Source organism: Atta colombica, unplaced genomic scaffold (assembly GCF_001594045.1).
Source record: "Atta colombica isolate Treedump-2 unplaced genomic scaffold, Acol1.0 scaffold293, whole genome shotgun sequence".
NCBI lineage: Eukaryota > Metazoa > Arthropoda > Insecta > Hymenoptera > Formicidae > Atta > Atta colombica.
This window is the reverse complement of record NW_017259396.1, coordinates 827,588-845,502: the sequence shown is the minus strand read 5'-3', so window position 1 is coordinate 845,502 and position 17,915 is coordinate 827,588. Positions and strand designations below refer to the sequence as shown.

The following is a 17,915-nucleotide window of genomic DNA, read 5'->3' as shown; positions in this document are numbered from 1 at the left end:
GAATCCTTTGATACGAAGCTTGATAACTCAAGCTTGGTTTGATACTAACGTAAGCAATTCAAGCTCAGAAATATAATAAAAAATAGATTACTTCGTGTTTTATATAATATTAAAATAACTCAGGAAAAAATATTTTATATAATTATATAAAATTATACAAAAATATATATAATTTATATATAATTATACATATAAATAGATATATTTTATACATATAAATAGATATATAAATAGATATATTTTGTATATTATTGTATATACAATTATATATAAAATATTTTTTTCCGGGCACGTTTCATTTATAAGTCAGCTCCGGCCTTTTCTATTTGATTAAGAATGTAATCCATGGACGTTGGTGTGGGTAACGGATAACATTTCACTACTATGCGAAAGAAATTGCCCAAATTCGATTGCGGTAAGGACGCATAATCGATCATGAAAGATCCATCCAAAATTAAACGTTTTTTTATTTCTACTGTGACAATGTATATTCTCTTCCACCAAGTTGGAGTCTCTTCCGCATTACGCATGCTCGGAGGTATGTACCTAAAAGAATTCAACACGATAAAATTACGAATTTTGCGGAATATATATAAGATTTCTTACCAAAAGCAAATAGTGGTACTATCGTATTGTTCCAGTACCGAGCGAAAGCCATCGGTCTTTTTAATTTGTGTCAGTAAGTATTTTGCACAGAATATAGCTGTATTCACCAATTGCTGTAAACCACTCATGCCGCGAGCTTTCCACATCAACCAAAATTTCATTGCGTCGATCTTGAGACATTTTATTGTGTTATCAAATATTAGAATAAGAATATAATTTTCGTAGTCATAAAAATTGAATAAAATTTTAATTGGTTAATCATTGTGTTTAATCTTTCAAAAAAATCTATTAAGTGTCTTTTAAAGTCTTTTAATTTCTTTTGTAAAGAGTTTCAATCTGAGAGCCGCATTATTGCTACACAGATTTTAAATAACTTTAAACTTTTTGCTGTTTTGCAAATTTAAGATAAAAAATTGCTTTCATTAATATTTTAATATTATTTAAAAAAATATTACGAAATTAAATTATTTATTTAATTTGTTCTTGTTTTAGCATTAAAAATATGACGGAAAAAGTAACCAATTATTACTTTTTAAGTAACAGTAACAATAATAAGCTACTTTTAAAAAGTAATTTTTCCATCCCCAGATATTTTGTATACTTATCAAATAGATTGTGATTTGTAATTACCTTTCTATTATATTGTATACTCTTAACATTCGTGTTTAAGTCGTACATAAATGTGTATTTTTCTTCTTCCATTAATTGTATTGTTTTTAAGTAAGAATGTGAACTGTTAAATTGACTTTGCATTAAGATCATAGAACACTGGTATGGTGCACCAAGCATATTATGTGGATTCCAAGTTACTGAACACGAACTACATCATTCGGAACAAAGAGAAGATAGTTGATGATTACTTTGTACCAAGGAATTTTAGTTTTAAATCTTCTAAATACAAATACTGCCAAAGGAAAAAAAAAATCCTTTGAACTAGTAAACATTGTTCAACATTTTATTAAACAGATTTCATTTATTTCAAATAAATCGCGTACGTAAAACAATTATCTAGAATCGATGTACAGATCTTTTATAATTCGATTGATTATGTTATAAATGATTGTTACGTCGACATTGAATTACAGAATAGTTGTTTCTTTTTTCAAGAATAACTACGAACCGTTCAATGCCTCGTAATCTATGTCGGAACAGTTTGGAGAACATCAAAGAACCACAATCGCGAGCCTGCAAATAATTTTTTATTCATATTGTTTCCCTATAGTTCTAATAATATTTTTTATATTGTATCTTTTATATTGCATACGAACATCTACGTGTATCCATATGTCCCATTGCGTGCAAATTTTTATTATTTTCCGCAACGGATCAATAGCCCCGAATATGGGAGTGCCAGCAGAAGCGTTTATAAAAAACGGTACTGTCCCCAACATTAACACTTTCTTTAAAACTGTTTTCAGATTATTTGTATCCATCCGACCAAACTTATCCGTTTTTACCTGTAACAAAAGGAAATGCGATTATCAACTCTAATTAAATTTAATTTAATCGAATTTAAGAGAATATCAATGAGACTGCCAAACTTTAATAGAATTAATACTATATTTTTTCGATGAAATACAATTTATACACGCATATTAACATATCATTACCTATTATTACCTACTATTACATCGCCATACAGCACATTTTATTGGAGAGATATACTGGGAATGTCTTTAGGACATTCAAAGAATATAAAAATCCAAAGAACATAAAGAATAAATGTCCTTCGGGCATCTTTAGCTCCCTTTGAGAGCTATGGATCAATACCGCATGCAGCATATGTATAAATTTTCGTAAAGAATTTTTATTCGAATTAAGCATCTAAATTCAATTCTAAGAATTCGACGTTATTTTTTCGTATTAGCTACTAGTCTGGAGACTTCAATTTCGTAAAAACAGAATTGTGTTTTTATATCAAGCAAATTTTGATAGTTTTTACATATATTATACTGTAAGAAATGAATAAGAATAAAAAAGATCTCGATTTCAAAACTTTTTTTTATTTTTGGCAAACTACATTCACCAGATCACTATTAATGTATATTTCAATTCCAGAAAAGAATTTTTAAATCTATAAAAGTAATATATACAAAAAATACATATCAAAAATTCTTTACAAAAATTATTACGTTCAATCAGTAAAACAGATGACGCCAGAATCTCTTTAAAGACCGAAAGATTTTTTTCCAGTATTTAAGAAGAAAAATTAATGTTATAAATATGTAGATATCATCTATACCTACATTTTTTGACAAACATTTGTTCCAGCTAAAGTAACTCAAAAGCTAACTTTACACTTAATTAATAATATATAAATAATTTTATAATCAAGATATTCAAAATTGATGGAAAAAACTAATGAAGTAAATTTGTGGCTGAAGTAGCATCTGAGCTAAATCAAATCAATTCAGAAGATAATAATACAAATAAAAATTCTAAAATTTTAAATTTTATTCTAAAAATAAAACTTAAAAGAGCAGGCAGAAGTTCTATTTCGATAAATAATTCTTGTCCTTGACAAGCAATAATAATACCGTGTAAACGTTTTTGGTACCAAAGCCCAACCAATGAGCAGCTGTCATAACGGAATGATAGCCACATTCACTGGTAATGCACGATAATGAAATATATGTAGGTAAGTTTTGTCTATTAATTTGATTCAAGAAATGTGCTTCTCTAGCGGCCATCATTGCATACATGATCGATACAGTGCCATTCGGCGTCATTATGCCATCGCTGCGAAATGGATAGCCCATCAACTTCAATGACGCTTGTATCACAACCTTCTCTATCAGAGTAAATACAGGAGCGTTTTCGTAAATATCCCTAACAATAAGAAAAATAGTCAAAAATTATAAATGTGAATTACAATTTAACAATTATTTTAACTATTATTTAATTTGTTGATCTCAAGCAGAATAAAAATTGTAATATCAAAATGTCATCAAAAGTGGTGATTATATTAAAAGTCACTTTACGATATTAGTCATGGTTCCTTTTAATGTCATTTATCTATTATTCCGCCTAAGATCTCAAAAAGACAAATTCTTTAAGTTATTTCTGAAACTATTGTAAAATATGATTTTTATTTTAAAAAGAATCAAATTCTTTTTTTTTTATTTTAAAGTCTTTAATACGCATTAATTGAGATTATAAGGTCATCTTTTTAATTGCAAATTATTAATAGTATTATCTGTAAGAAATGATAACAGCATTGATTAGTAATCATATCAAACATATTTTTTTGAAAAAAAAATATGAAGCATTACATTTCTCGATCAAAATAGACTCTACAGCCATTTATAGTCAATAATCGATTCTTCTGTTTAAAATTGTCTTAAGTATAGTCATAAATTAATCAGAGGATTAATTTGCATGTTAAAACATTACTTAAGTTTTACAATATAAAAAGTTTTACAATATAATATAAACGAACTATGAAACACCGTCGTATATCTACTAATATTTTTAATTGTTAACTAATGGAATTACATTTACATGCTAGTGTTCAATATTTCCGTTAAATAGGAGCCAATTAATCCATACTCGTCGAGGCCTCTATAAAATTTATTATGAAAATTTGGACTGAACGTTTTCAGAGATCGTCGTATAATCTGTCGTATTACGTCTTCGATTTGCTCATCGCTTGCTGGTTCATTGTTCAAAGAAAATGATATCTCCTTCTAAACAAAAATAATGTTGGATGAGAAATTCGTGATGATAAAAGATTTTAGCTAAATCAAAGCTAGATTTAGAAATGGTATATAAATTCACATGTAATTATTTAAATATTAAGATTCAGTTTTGATTCAGTTTGTTTTCTAGTATAGTAGTAGAGTATATGCTTCGTTTCTCGCTTGTTGTATATTCGCATTGTATGATCAATAAACCGTTTTATTGTTGTAAAAAATGTTCTTATTCTAATCAGCCAGCCATTATTATAATATTAATTATTAATTATCACTATTGTAAGTACGACCAAAAGTGTCGAAGTGTTCGTGTCGCTAATATATCGTCCTTTTAATATTATTGAGATCACAATAGTAAAGCATAACAAACCATATAAATATTTAAATTATTGTTAACTTTATTTTTAACGTTGTTTAATATCAGTTTCATAATAATTTCTTTATCAATTGTTCACGTATGCATATATTTCGCATAGATAAATCAAACAAATGATTTATTATGCATTTATACTTATTTGAAAAATATATAACATTATAATTAAATTGTAAGATAATCGTAAGATAGTAGTAGAAAGAAATATAATGTAAATTATATTATAAAATAAAAGTATAATTTTCAAGTATTACAGATAAAAATATTATCATAATAGTATAATGTTGAAAAGTAAAGAAAAGTCAATATATAATTCAAACGAAAGCAGATTAACACACACACACACACACACACACACACACACATACACATATTTCAAGTTGACTATTAGCATAAGAAATTAAATTATTATTTACCTGCAAATCTTCGGGACAAAGGAATTGTATAAGAGGACGATCACCAGTTTGATCAAACACTTGTTCCTCTTTGAAAATCTTTATAAGCTTCTCCAATAGCTCGATAACACCGCACTTAGCACTTGATGCTGCCATTACGAAGATTATATTGTAATAAAATGATCAATCGATAAGTTCGACTTTCTTGTTGGATCCCTTCCATTTCGAGTTATTCTAAATGCTGTGTTTATGTTTATGTGTGTGTATTTGAATTATTATTATAATGCAGCCGGTAATTCTCATTGTATGACCGCGTTATAACAATGTTATACTTTATGTTTATTAATTATATAATAATTATTGTAATATATATAAAAATTTATCTGTTAGGATCCGTCATTCTTAAGTTGCAGTTTGCCTGTCCACGAGATATTGATATGCTATTAACATATGAAATATTTAAAGCAAAGTTATATTTTATTATTAATAAAATAATTATTAATTAATAATCTTTTTACAGCTTTGTATTTTGTATTTGCATATCAATTTCATTCAATAAATAAACACCGAATAAAAGTCGTGAGTAATTTTTATAAAGAAATTGTATGATTATATTGATCTTAATTTTTTTTATTTAATTTAATAATATAGCTTTCATTTTTTGAATTTAAATATTGTTTATTATGTTTTAAATTCTATCTAATTACAAGTCAATGAAATCATTTAATAAACAGATTTTAAAAACGAGCGTTTATATAGAATATCCGATAATTCTGACGGACATTTTTGCAATAATTAACAAGATATTAATTGTTAAAAATTACCGAAAGTTAGTTTCAATAATTTTTTATTTAAATATTATTATCTGCACAGAAAAACTGCAAGAAACAAAAATTGTTTATTTTCTTCTCATAGAGTTCTAAGAATTTTTTCCATCAGAACAATTAATGGATACCCTGTATATAAGTAAATATATTTGTTTGAAAAATATATTTTACATGAAATTCTGATTAAATCTTATTTTATGTTATAATTATTATTATTAAGTGTTATTTGTTGGATTATCATACAAACGTAACTTGTAATTGCAAGAAACCTAGATATATTTCACTACATTTCTCATATCAAATCAAAATAAAACAAAAAGTAGTTGAATATAATTTAAAAAAAAATTTTTTAAGGCACATTAATTATCACCAATTTTGTATTGTGCAATATTCCATTCTCTATAGAAAACTTCAGAGGTTTGAGCTTCACGTCTTTCATACCTGTAATAGCATAAGCAAAAAATAGTAAATAATATTTAACTAAAGAAGAAATAAAAATCATCATTATCTTGTTTCACTTCATCAAATTTAATTTAATATTTTTATATAAACTTCTATATTTGTCATATTGTAGTCTTATTGTCATTGGAAAGACTAATGGAAAGACTCTGAAATATTTAATCTAATTCTATTTAATCTAATGTAATTCGTACCAAAATCGTGTCTTTCCTGATTACTTGTGGCGTGATGGACGGTGCTATAACATCGAGAGGTAAACGTGGGATGATACCTTTCATGGAGGCCCACTGACCTTCGCAGAGTTCATGAAAAGTCAAACGTAGCAATGATTGACCGCCTAGTATACCTGGCCCCCTACATGTTGCACCAGCTCCAAATTCCCAGATACTCCAATTACCTGTCATAATTAAAACCCGCTGTATCTGCAACGGATTGGTTAGATTCGCAAAACTGGCGAATCTTTTACGCAGCCAAGAAGCAACATAAGAGGCACGACAATCGCAATGCCAGGGATTCTGACTCAGACGTACTTGCTGAATTGTGAATATAGCGTCCATACTACCAGCTGGCAAGAAGGAGAGATCATTTGATTCCAGTTGTCTAAAAATTACGGTATGACGTAACAGAACAGAGAGAATGAGAGAGAGAGAGAGAGAGAGAGAAGAGAAGAGAAAAGAATATTGTTTTTTTTATTTATAATAAACAAAAATAGATTTCTAATCTAAGTCACAATAATCAGATTTATAAAACAAATATATAAATTGAAATTTTATTTGTATATTTAAAAAAGAATTTGTCATAATATAAATATATAAAAAAATTAATAAAAATATTTTGATGTTAAATAATATTAATTTTAAAATAAGTAACATTACAATTAAGTATTCTTAATATTGACTCACAGTTTCCGTAAATTTGGCGTGTCTTCAAAAACTCCTGATTGTAGTATCCTTAGTCGATTGGATTGCAAAAAAAGAGAAGTAAGATTGAACAAACCGCGAAAAACGCCTCTTACTAGAATTTCTATGCGATTGCCATAGAGAATAAGACGTTTCAAAGACATAGAATTATTAAATAATCCAGGTGACAAATATTTTATATGATTATGACCTATTCGAAGTTCTCGAAGCGCTGACATACCGTGTAATGCTTTTGCATCAATCTATAGCAAAAATTCAAATTATTTACTCTCAAAGAGAAATGACCTTCTGAAACTTTATAATATGTTGCATAAATATATTATAAATACTTTTTATAACATTGTAATTCTTTAAAATAAAATTGAAATTTATGTAAATAATATTTACACAAGATATTCTATTGCTTGATATTTCTAGAATTTCTAATTGTGCCAGAGTTAATAATAATCCCTTGGGCAATTCCGTTAGTCGATTGTTCCGCATATTCAATTCTTTGAGAGACGTCAAATCTTTGAATATATCGTTAGGCAGCTCTTTTAAACGATTTTCCTCAAGTGCAAGGCGTTTGAGATTAATAGTATCCCGGAAAATTGAAACAGGTAATCCAGCTAATCGGTTTTCACCCAGCAATAATTCGTCAAGATTCCCAAGGCCGTGAAATGCACCAGGAGGTAACAACGAAATACGATTGGAGGAGAGATCCAGCAAAACCAAATGACCATTGCTCAAAAAAAGATTTTCTGGCAACGTACGAAGTTTATTTGACGACAAATCGCTAAATAGAATAAAAAATTTATATTAAATTTTTAATAAGTTGATAAAAAGACAAGAAATTGAATTTCAACTCAAAGAAAAAATAAATATCAGCACATTTAATAATATTTTTTTTGCAAGATGTATTAAATATAATGAATTTTAATATAATTATAAAAGTATATACAAAATACACTTCTATACGTTAAGCATTTAAATATTGTTTTTAACTTTCTAGCTAATTTTTCTCAAAATAACTATTAAAAAATTATATAAAATTTCTATTGAAAAAAGTATTGATATGATCTTGAGTTAGTTCTTGTATTTCTTTCTTAATTAATAGTATTAGTAATTAAGTATCCAACGTACAGTATTCGAAGATTTCTTAATTCATAGAATTGATTGCGTTGCATTTCCTTCAAAAGGTTATTACTTAATCTGACATTTGCGATACCATGCAACGGCAGAAACAGGCTTGGTGCCAAATGCTCTATTAAATTACTGCTTAGATCTCTGTAATTCACAATTTCATTAGTATATTATACATGCATTTCTCGATTGTTACACAACTCACAGATGGTGCAACTGCGTCATATTCTTAAATGTGTCTCTGTGCAGAGCGCTGAGCCGATTACTTCCAAGGTCTCTGAAAAGGCATGCCAAACAAATAATATTTTTATTCATGAAGCATATATATATTAGGTGTAGTAAAAAGAAATCCATTATTTTTCCATTCAATTTTATGCAAAAATAATGGATTTCTTTTTACTACACCTAATATTATACATATATTATATGAGAAGTATACATAATATAATATTATTATATATTATATATATATATATCATTATATTATTATATAGAGCATTTCTATCTTTAGGTTTAACTCGATTACTTTTTAAAAGAGATCCGTCATTACATATCTGTTCAACAAACATGACGATAATATTATTTTTTAAATTGCTTACAGCCTTAACACATCGGCAGGGACCAATTGCGTCGAAGGCAGATCCAACAAATTGTATCTCCAACAGGACACCGATTTCATTTCCGGTACGCATTTGCACGGTCCTTCAGCACAGATCTCCCAGTCCTCCTCTTTCAGGCTGATTCGCCAAACTGCAAAAGCATGAGTGTTCTTTCGTATCTCCGTTGTACATAAATCTCACGATTTTTACCGGGATATTCGACCGCTCGCAATCTGCGTTCGAAACTGGACAGACGATTCTTCATCTCCTCAAAAATCGACATTGATTCCTCTGAGAGGGCCGGCGTTGATGAATATTCCGTATCTGCGCTCATATGAGATGTTTTATCTCAAGTTTCGCGAATACGCATTTTGGATATTGTATCGAAAATACGTGAAAAGAGATATATAAGAAAAGTATAGTAGTTTCGAAAAATATTATTTTTTTATTCTTTTTAAGCGAGAAGATCTATCTTTCGAAATATTTATTTTTTATTTTAGGATTTTTAAGGTTAAAAAGTTCTTGAAATTTTAAACAAAAAGATATGCATTTTCATAAATGATATTTTATCTCCATATATAATCTCCATCTAACATTTTCAACTTCACACAGTATAATAATCATTACAGTATAATAATTATTAATACAATTTTGACTGGATTGCTTTTAGTATTTAGTTATTCTTAAGATTTAATTCAAATTGTTAAAAATAATTGTTAAAAAAAAATAATAGACGAATATATTTAATTTATTTAATTACCTGTAGAGATCCGCATACTTGCGGTGCACATATGCGAGACGAAAGAGTACGTATTCGTTTTGCACAATGAAAGGAAAACGATTACACAGTAAATTTTTGAAGATAAGTCGGTCATGTCACGGACGGTTCGGACTAAACAACACATCATAGACGGGACAAAGTGCATCAGACTGAGGATGCGGTTCCCAAGCCAACCGTTGTCCTTCATTGCGTACGACCACATCCTCATTATCTTGGACATTGATTTGGAGGATAAACTTATTACAATGAAGATTGACGGACAATGGCTCCACGCGTACAAATTATGGCCTTTCACGTGACGATCGTATACATCCTATTGACAAATCAATTTTCTAATATTTATAAGATATCTAAAAAATAATTAATCGGCATAAAATTATAAAAACATTAATTATTTGTTATGTAAATATGTTTGTTATGTAAATAGTAAATATATGATTATTTTCTAAACATTACAATTATTTATTTTACGATTTTACGATAAAATAATTTAATGAAATGGTAAATAGTTACGTAATATTGAATCAGAACAAGTACAATAAAAAGGACAATTTTTTTTCAGTTTATAAATTAATGTGTTTTCTATTATTTGCCATCTAGAAAATAAACTGTAAAGCTTTGACATTTATTTATCAATCGGTAATGATATCTTGTGATAGAATGTGTCGACATCATTCGTTATATTGTAATTACAAGAAAGTGACGGAAATATTACGCACATGTGTACATTATAAAAACACATGATATATTATTTAATATTATAATAAATAAAATAGGAATTAGATATAATAATATTCTTTCTTTCTAGCAAAATAACAAGTATAATAATGGGTAAAGGTTTTTTTCTGTTTAATTTTTAATTTTTTAAATAAAAAAAAGTCTCTTTATAACGGGTGTATCTCAAAATTAAAATGCATATAATATTTTATATGCTTACTTACGCGATTACATAATAAAAATAAAAAACAAAATAAATATGGAAATTATTCAAGTATTTCAGAATAAAATTAGAATATATTTTCTTATCTTACATATTTGTGTAAGGACAGATTGTAAATGCGATTAGAAAGCCGGTTTAAATTTGCGTACCGAGAATACATTCTATTCAGTACCTGCATACACAACTTACATAATTAGAAACTATATACTGGGATCAATTACGTCGCAGAAAAGGAAGTGATTATAAAAATCAAAATCAATTGTTGCTCATCATTAATATTTATTAGATAGGTACATTTTACATTGTATATTCGTACATAGCATTTAGTTTAGTAATCAATTTTGTCGCGTAATTATATCCAGCTTATTTGCGTACCATCATTTCTATTCTCTCATCATTAGAGGAAGAATTACATTGTTACAACATGTTAAGATTCATTTACTCAAACTAAATAAATTTACGATAATAATCTAATAGTTTATTCGAATATATATTATTAGTATTCTATTCCGCGGTTCTTGATGCTTTTCCAAGATCGAGTGATTGTTTAGGACAGTCTTACTCCGCCGGATCCAGGACACTCTCCTTTGCTCTTTACAGCCAATTCTAAGATTAAAGTACAATATGATTAATATAATTAAGCTAATTAATATAATTAATATAAATAATTAATATAATTATTATTTAAATGATTAATAAGATTAATACAATTTATACTTCTGCTTTCATGCTTACTTGTGCCCATTTCGCAATTGTGAATATCCAGAGCGCACTGCGTTCCAAAAGTTCTCGGCTTAAAGCTGGAGTCGACAGGATCGTGAGCGCAAACAGGATCATAATCAGTCCCGCAATCTCGCGCGCAATCCTTCTTATTCTTCTTTGCTTCCTTGGCCGCTTTGATAGCGTCTTTTATGTCTTTCGACGCGGTCGCAGCTTCTTTGATATCTTTAGGTTCCTTTACATCCTTCATAGTGGTGTCGACTTTTGTCTCGTCGGGAAAAGCGTACGTTTTCTCGCATAATGTAAACATGCTGAGGAACGCGAAGGCTAGGAAGAATCAAGAAAAGAGACAGAAAGAGAGAGAGAGAAAAAAGGATATGAAATTAAAGATAATTCGATTTTAATCCAATATTTTTCCATTTCTAATCAAACATTTCCACAAATGACAGAATAGATTTTACTTAATTACAATAATGATAAAGAAGATATTGATAATATCCTCTGATAATTATAAAAGATTATCACTGTAATGAAACATAATTTTAAATAATTAATACAATTTTCGAAAGCCTTTCTATTAGCGAATTACAGACAGGATAATATTACGTAAATCTATTAATAATAGCTTAGCCTCTCTGCTGGGATGCTGCGCGGCCTTAATACGCGACTTTATTGAATGATTGCAGCTTTATTGAAATCAAGGTTTATTTTAAATCGAGATCAGTCCGCTCCTTGCGGCGATTGACGTTTCTTCACTCAAGGTCGTTTATGCCCACGCCCATTTAAAGACATTTCCTTTTGCTGTGAGACTTCTTCAAAAATTTCAATTGCTCTCTCGCGCGAATCATAGTTGCGATTTTCATTCTTCTTACATAATTAATCAAAAATAAAACGCATAATTTTGCATAATTTTACGGTGTATTGTCAACTGAGATCAGGTCAAACTAGATTTCAAAAAACGCAATTTTAAAAAAAGTGCTTATTGCAATAACATCGATTTAATTGCAATAAAATTGCATCGATTTAATTTTTTCAAATTTTTTATAGTTAATATATCTAATCTTCTTTCTGATTTTATTGCTTCTATTAAAAGTTAATATATAAACAAGGTTTTATAAAATCTCTACAAATACGCAATCAATTAACAACAATATAAACTGCATTAAATATTGTAATATTTTAATATTATGTTAAAATCTTTCTATATTTTTTAAATGTACACAAGTAAATTATTAATTCAATCTATCAGCAGATTTTTAAATAATTAATATATTAATATTAGTAAATATTAAATAATTTGAGTATTTATTAAATACTCAAAATACTCATTATATATATTTGAATTTGCTTAGGAAAAGATATATTCATTGTTAGTTGATTACAAGAATAATCAATTTTAGCGCTAAAATCTTAGTCGTTGCAGTTTTCGTACCAACTATAACTGCTACCTCCATTGTTCTAGCTGATCGACGGTCCGGTTGAAAATCGATGAAAATCAGCAGTTCTAAGCACAGCGAATGGCTATCACGAGAGAACTGGCATATCGTGTCACCATGCTACGTTTATAAACTGAGTGTAAATCTATCCCCACCTGAGAGAGAGATTGAGAGAGGACGTATCATGCCTGGTGAGAAAGGACGTATCATGTTAATCTTACTTTATGTGGCGCCTCATTTTCATATCCGACGTATTCGCTAAAGAAACGCAGATTGTAATTAATTAATTAAACATTTTTACAAAATACTACTGTCTATGTAAAATAGAGAATGTACTCAATTTTTACATAATTTAAATTTTTACATAATATTATATTATCATGAATTAAGATAGCCGATCATCACTCTGCAATTTCAATTGAATAATTCACATTTTACATTATAAGTTTATTATTCAAAAATAATTTTCCCTTTTATCAATAAAAGGCATATTAAATACTACGCATTCAACATTATGCAGATGTATCTTTATATTTGACATACATGTAAGGTCAGCAAAAGGTAAATTTGTTTTATTTTCCAACGTACTTTGCTACTTGGTACACAGTGGCACCGAATAATCATGATATCACAGTGCTGTAAAAGGAAAGATCATTCTTGTAATCTTCTCTAATCATGTCGTTCTGACTGACGTCGATTACAAAGAAGATTTGACAGCGCTCTATATTCATATATAGAAATTTTTAATGGATTCCTTTATATAAAAATTTTTTTAATTTATTTTTGTAATCAAAAATCGAGAGAATAAATACAGCATTTTGTATATTGATGAAATAATTTTTATAAATATGAATAAGTATACATATAAATAAATAAAATTACAAAAGCAGGGAAAAATGACGTGACAATGAAACTTAATGATAATGTAAAACTCTCAATGTCCTCTTTGTTCTGTGAGTTGCCTCTCTTCCTCTACATAACTCTTAAATAAATTTAAATAATCATGCCAAGATTCGTGGAACGTAAATGCCTCGACAATGCGACACGCAGGAGTCGTGCATTTCTTTGTTGAATTTGAACGAGCATTGTTTTGCGTCTCGTACTTCTCAACGGAGCTTTTTACTATATCTTCGAAATTGTTTAATGTTTCCATACTGACATAAGCTAAAAAAAATGAAAATAGCGAAGTATAATAAATAAATTAAGAAAATAATAGTTTTAATTACAACAACATTTTCGTTTAAAAAAAATCTCATTTTAAATTCATTATAAAACTTTTATTATAACTAAAGTTGGAAGTTCGGAGATTTAATCTAAGAACTTACGCGCTGAGAACTTGCGATCCTCGTCGTCTTTATTGGAAACTTTTTTCTTGATGATCTCAAGTTTAGGTATGAAAAGCAGCAAACAGATTACTGCAATAAATTTCACGATCATTTTAAAGATCACCAATTTTAATATGATTTTCGCGATGGTAAATGCATTTAATTTGAGAGCAAACGGCAATCCTAGGTCAATACTTGGCAGAAGGGAAATTTGAGCCACATCCGAAAGCGCGTAGGGTGCACTGTAAACCGGAGGTGGAATGGAAGTATGTATTGAAGAACCATATCCTAAGAAAACAAAAAGTTAAATACTCCGTAATCAAGTAATCAAAAGCTCTGAAAATATAATCCAAATCCTAATAAAATTTAAAATAAAGGAAAAAAATTTCGAAGAATTAGAAGAAGAATTAATTTTATTAATTAAAGCTAATTAAAATAATGTCTGCAAAATTTATTAAATTATTGTAAAGCTATAACATTATACATTTATAAATTTTGAGGAATTTTAAGCAATTCTTATTTAAATATGACAAAAAATTAATAAATAATAATAATTATATATATATATAGATAAATGTAATTAAATTTTTCTATTATAATGTAATTTTGTACCAAATTTTAATGTAGTACTAAATTTATTATAATAATAATTATAACGTAAACTTAAGTGGATCAAGTCATTTAATTTTGATAATCAATAATACCTCTTGTCTCACCTTGTTGAGGTGGTAGATAATTTCCGGATGATCCATATGAAGAAGTTTGAGGATATAGCGATATAGGACCATTATTCGGAGATTCGTACGAATTTTGTGGCGGACCATAAGAATTCTGTGGTACGCTATAGCGATTATTATAATCCATTGACGACTTAAAGGATTGAGAATAAGAATCGCTAGATGAAAGAGCATTGGGCTCACCATAAGTAATTCGCGGACTTTTCGATGCGTATATCGAATCGGGCGAACCATACTCTGTTTCTGGCTTGTAAATAGGTCCCTGCACGTACTCTCTCCTATTTATCTTCGTCTTTGAGTCCGTCTGTACGATCCCTTCTCGCAGATCATCGCTGTTATGTGAGTGCATCAGTGCCTGAAGATAGCTATCCTTTTTCCAAGCGGTTTTCGGACTTTTGCTAATCCAAGACTTTTGATTATCGACATGAGAACCGCGAGGACCCATATTCTTTGAGATGGTTCTTTGGGGGATGACATATTCTCCGGAAGATATTTGACTAACAATCGTAGGAGATACGAAAGGAACATGTTTTGTAGAAACGATATGATTAGAATCAGTGACGATTGAGGGTTTAGTCGACAAAGGAGGACCGAGGATTAGTTCCTTCCCTAAAGTTATCGATGCTTCGGATTCTTTGGCCTCTATCTTCAGAGTCGATGCATCTGGTGTATCTTGATAATTCGGGGACATAGTTTTGTGGGATGAGACCAAGGTGAGAGAAAGCAAAAAAATTTCTAGAATCCAACTAAGTCGCTGCTTTTGTGACATTTTTATAATATGTTGGAGAAATATCTACAATGAAAGACATATAATAAAATTAATTTATAAATTAAAATTTATTTGTATTTATAAAAATTTTTCTAATATAACATCTCAATGAGGATTCTATGTGTTTTAATAATTTTAACAACGATAGATTTTTGTTTTTTTTTTAACCTACATGAGTAAGACTTTAATAAGATATTAAAGTAAATGTCAAACAATTTTAGAAGTTTTATAATACTGATCTTCCTCATACATACTCTAAATAGATATAGAATAGTATTTTAAATAGATAACACGACAGTGAATAGATTTAGAGAGTCTAAAAGCATTCTTTTCAATCAATTTTAATTAAAAAAAGAAAAGATAGAGTACAAGTAGTACAAACAAACAGCACGACATGAAACGCCTTCTAGATGAGCGCCGAAGATTCCTCTTGAATACAAAAACAAGCAAATGTCGTGCATACTAAACGCATAGCGGTCTTCGCTCCTTTTTAGGGTAATCATTTCAACAATAACCTTAATTCACGCATATGTAAAAATAATAAAACAATTATATTTTATAACTTTGCAATAGACTCCTATTGTATAATTTAACATTATAATATAATTTGTTTTATTATCGCTTGTATTGTTATTTGAATTGCTTTTTAAGTTTATTATTATAATATTTTTATTTATAAAATAATCTTAAAATTAAATTATAAAATAATGGCAAATTTATAAATACACAATAATATTCTTGAGGCTTCCTATATAAGGAGGCTTTCTATATAAAGATTATGTATTTCGCGGGTTTTCTCCAGATCCATTCTTGGAATGCCAACGTTTCGTAAAATCAAGACGAGTAGCCTGATGCTCATATTATCAGGCTGCCCCTCGTCCTGATGAAGTGGACTGCAAGGTTTATGAAACGTTGGCATTCCAAGAATGGATCTGGACACAGAGAAAACCCGCGAAATTATTAATAAAGCTTAATAGAATAATATCTAACATAGCTAATTAATTTTTAGACAAAAGTAATCGCAAATTTGATTAATTTATACATATATAAGAAATAGATATATAAAACATTTTTTAAAAATAATTGTATTTTATGCCCACACTGTGCTTTTATTGTATATCAAAATCGTTTTATTATTTTTTTATTTAAGAAAATACATTTAAATTGTTTATGCCGCGAAATTAATCTCATAGCTTTATATATTTAAAAAATTAATTTTTATATTTATCAATTATATAATTTTTATATCACTTTTTATATCAAAATATGTTTACGATATCTACTATAATGAATAAAATAAAGACTTACGAATGATAAATATACATGCGTTGACTATTTCCACTTAAAAATAGTTTTCCACTTCCAACAAATGATAACGCGTACTTTTAGCTCCTCAATTGCACTCTAGGATTTCTTTCTTCTCCATAAATTTGCTTACTTGCGAATTATCCATTCCTGCATCAAACACAAAAATCTATAGAACTGTTCTAACGAGTGTTGACCTCACGAAAAACATTCTTGCTGACTGGCACTCACGTTGATCAAAGCTCGTGAATAAAAAGTCATCGTGTTTGCTTCGCCTATATATGCCGTTCGCATTCGGAAGGGGCACGAGATTCACGTTATTGGGTTACTATTCCACCGTGCCCCTTTGATACTTTCAGCACCACCATCGATTATTACTTCTGCCATGAAATATGTGAAAATCGTTTTAAATATTATTTCTTTATATATTTAAGAAAATATTTATTTAAATAATATATGTCACAGTATAGAAATTATAATTAAATAAAAATTATATATATAATTAATGATTCCTTATGTTATTATCAAATTATTCTTAATACTGTACTAATTCTAATTTTATATATTTTGAAATAAAGTTACTATTATAATATTACTATTAATAGATATTAAAATAGATAAATAATCATGTATATTTCTTTTAGAATAATTTTGTAAAAGAAAGAAGAAAATATGAAATTGTTAAAATTACTTTTAATGAGCACCTCTAATAAGTGATTCATAAAAAAATGACTGAAAAATTATTCTAATATTTATTATAAATTGTTAAAAGCTTTAAAACAATGGGAGGAGTCAAAGGCATGGTCATTATTATGTGCTGTATGATGCAGTCTATAACGGTATTACCATCTTTCAAACCTCCCACAATACTCTGATCCAGTGGCACACTTTTTTAGTAGCATTCTTTCG

At 28.4% G+C, this 17,915-nt stretch overlaps 4 protein-coding genes across 4 annotated transcripts; all 4 read right to left on the bottom strand.

The window, feature by feature from the left end:
• Positions 1–299: 299 nt before the first annotated feature.
• On the bottom strand, positions 300–5,222 carry LOC108690054 (acidic amino acid decarboxylase GADL1-like). The gene is made up of 8 exons (XM_018197123.1): positions 5,088–5,222; positions 4,108–4,292; positions 3,144–3,435; positions 1,875–2,063; positions 1,727–1,791; positions 1,237–1,426; positions 607–776; positions 300–546 (listed from the first exon to the last, which is right to left on the bottom strand). Exons 1-8 carry the CDS (start codon positions 5,220–5,222, stop codon positions 300–302), a joined length of 1,473 nt encoding a protein of 490 aa, XP_018052612.1.
• Positions 5,223–6,242: 1,020 nt separating this feature from the next.
• Positions 6,243–10,032, bottom strand: LOC108690049 (leucine-rich repeat-containing protein 15-like). The gene is made up of 9 exons (XM_018197119.1): positions 9,754–10,032; positions 9,204–9,317; positions 8,994–9,144; positions 8,600–8,671; positions 8,395–8,538; positions 7,660–8,047; positions 7,255–7,514; positions 6,624–6,952; positions 6,243–6,334 (listed from the first exon to the last, which is right to left on the bottom strand). The coding sequence occupies exons 1-9, from the start codon at positions 9,992–9,994 to the stop codon at positions 6,243–6,245; spliced, it is 1,791 nt and encodes a 596-aa protein (XP_018052608.1). The 5' UTR covers positions 9,995–10,032.
• A 941-nt stretch (positions 10,033–10,973) lies between these two features.
• Positions 10,974–12,982, bottom strand: LOC108690036. The gene is made up of 3 exons (XM_018197101.1): positions 12,867–12,982; positions 11,450–11,761; positions 10,974–11,320 (listed from the first exon to the last, which is right to left on the bottom strand). The coding sequence occupies exons 1-3, from the start codon at positions 12,886–12,888 to the stop codon at positions 11,262–11,264; spliced, it is 393 nt and encodes a 130-aa protein (XP_018052590.1). The 5' UTR covers positions 12,889–12,982; the 3' UTR covers positions 10,974–11,261.
• An 822-nt stretch (positions 12,983–13,804) lies between these two features.
• Positions 13,805–17,084, bottom strand: LOC108690053. Its single transcript, XM_018197122.1, has 4 exons — positions 17,010–17,084; positions 14,912–15,725; positions 14,196–14,483; positions 13,805–14,034 (listed from the first exon to the last, which is right to left on the bottom strand). The coding sequence occupies exons 2-4, from the start codon at positions 15,699–15,701 to the stop codon at positions 13,805–13,807; spliced, it is 1,308 nt and encodes a 435-aa protein (XP_018052611.1). The 5' UTR covers positions 15,702–15,725; positions 17,010–17,084.
• Between the last annotated feature and the right edge of the window lie 831 nt (positions 17,085–17,915).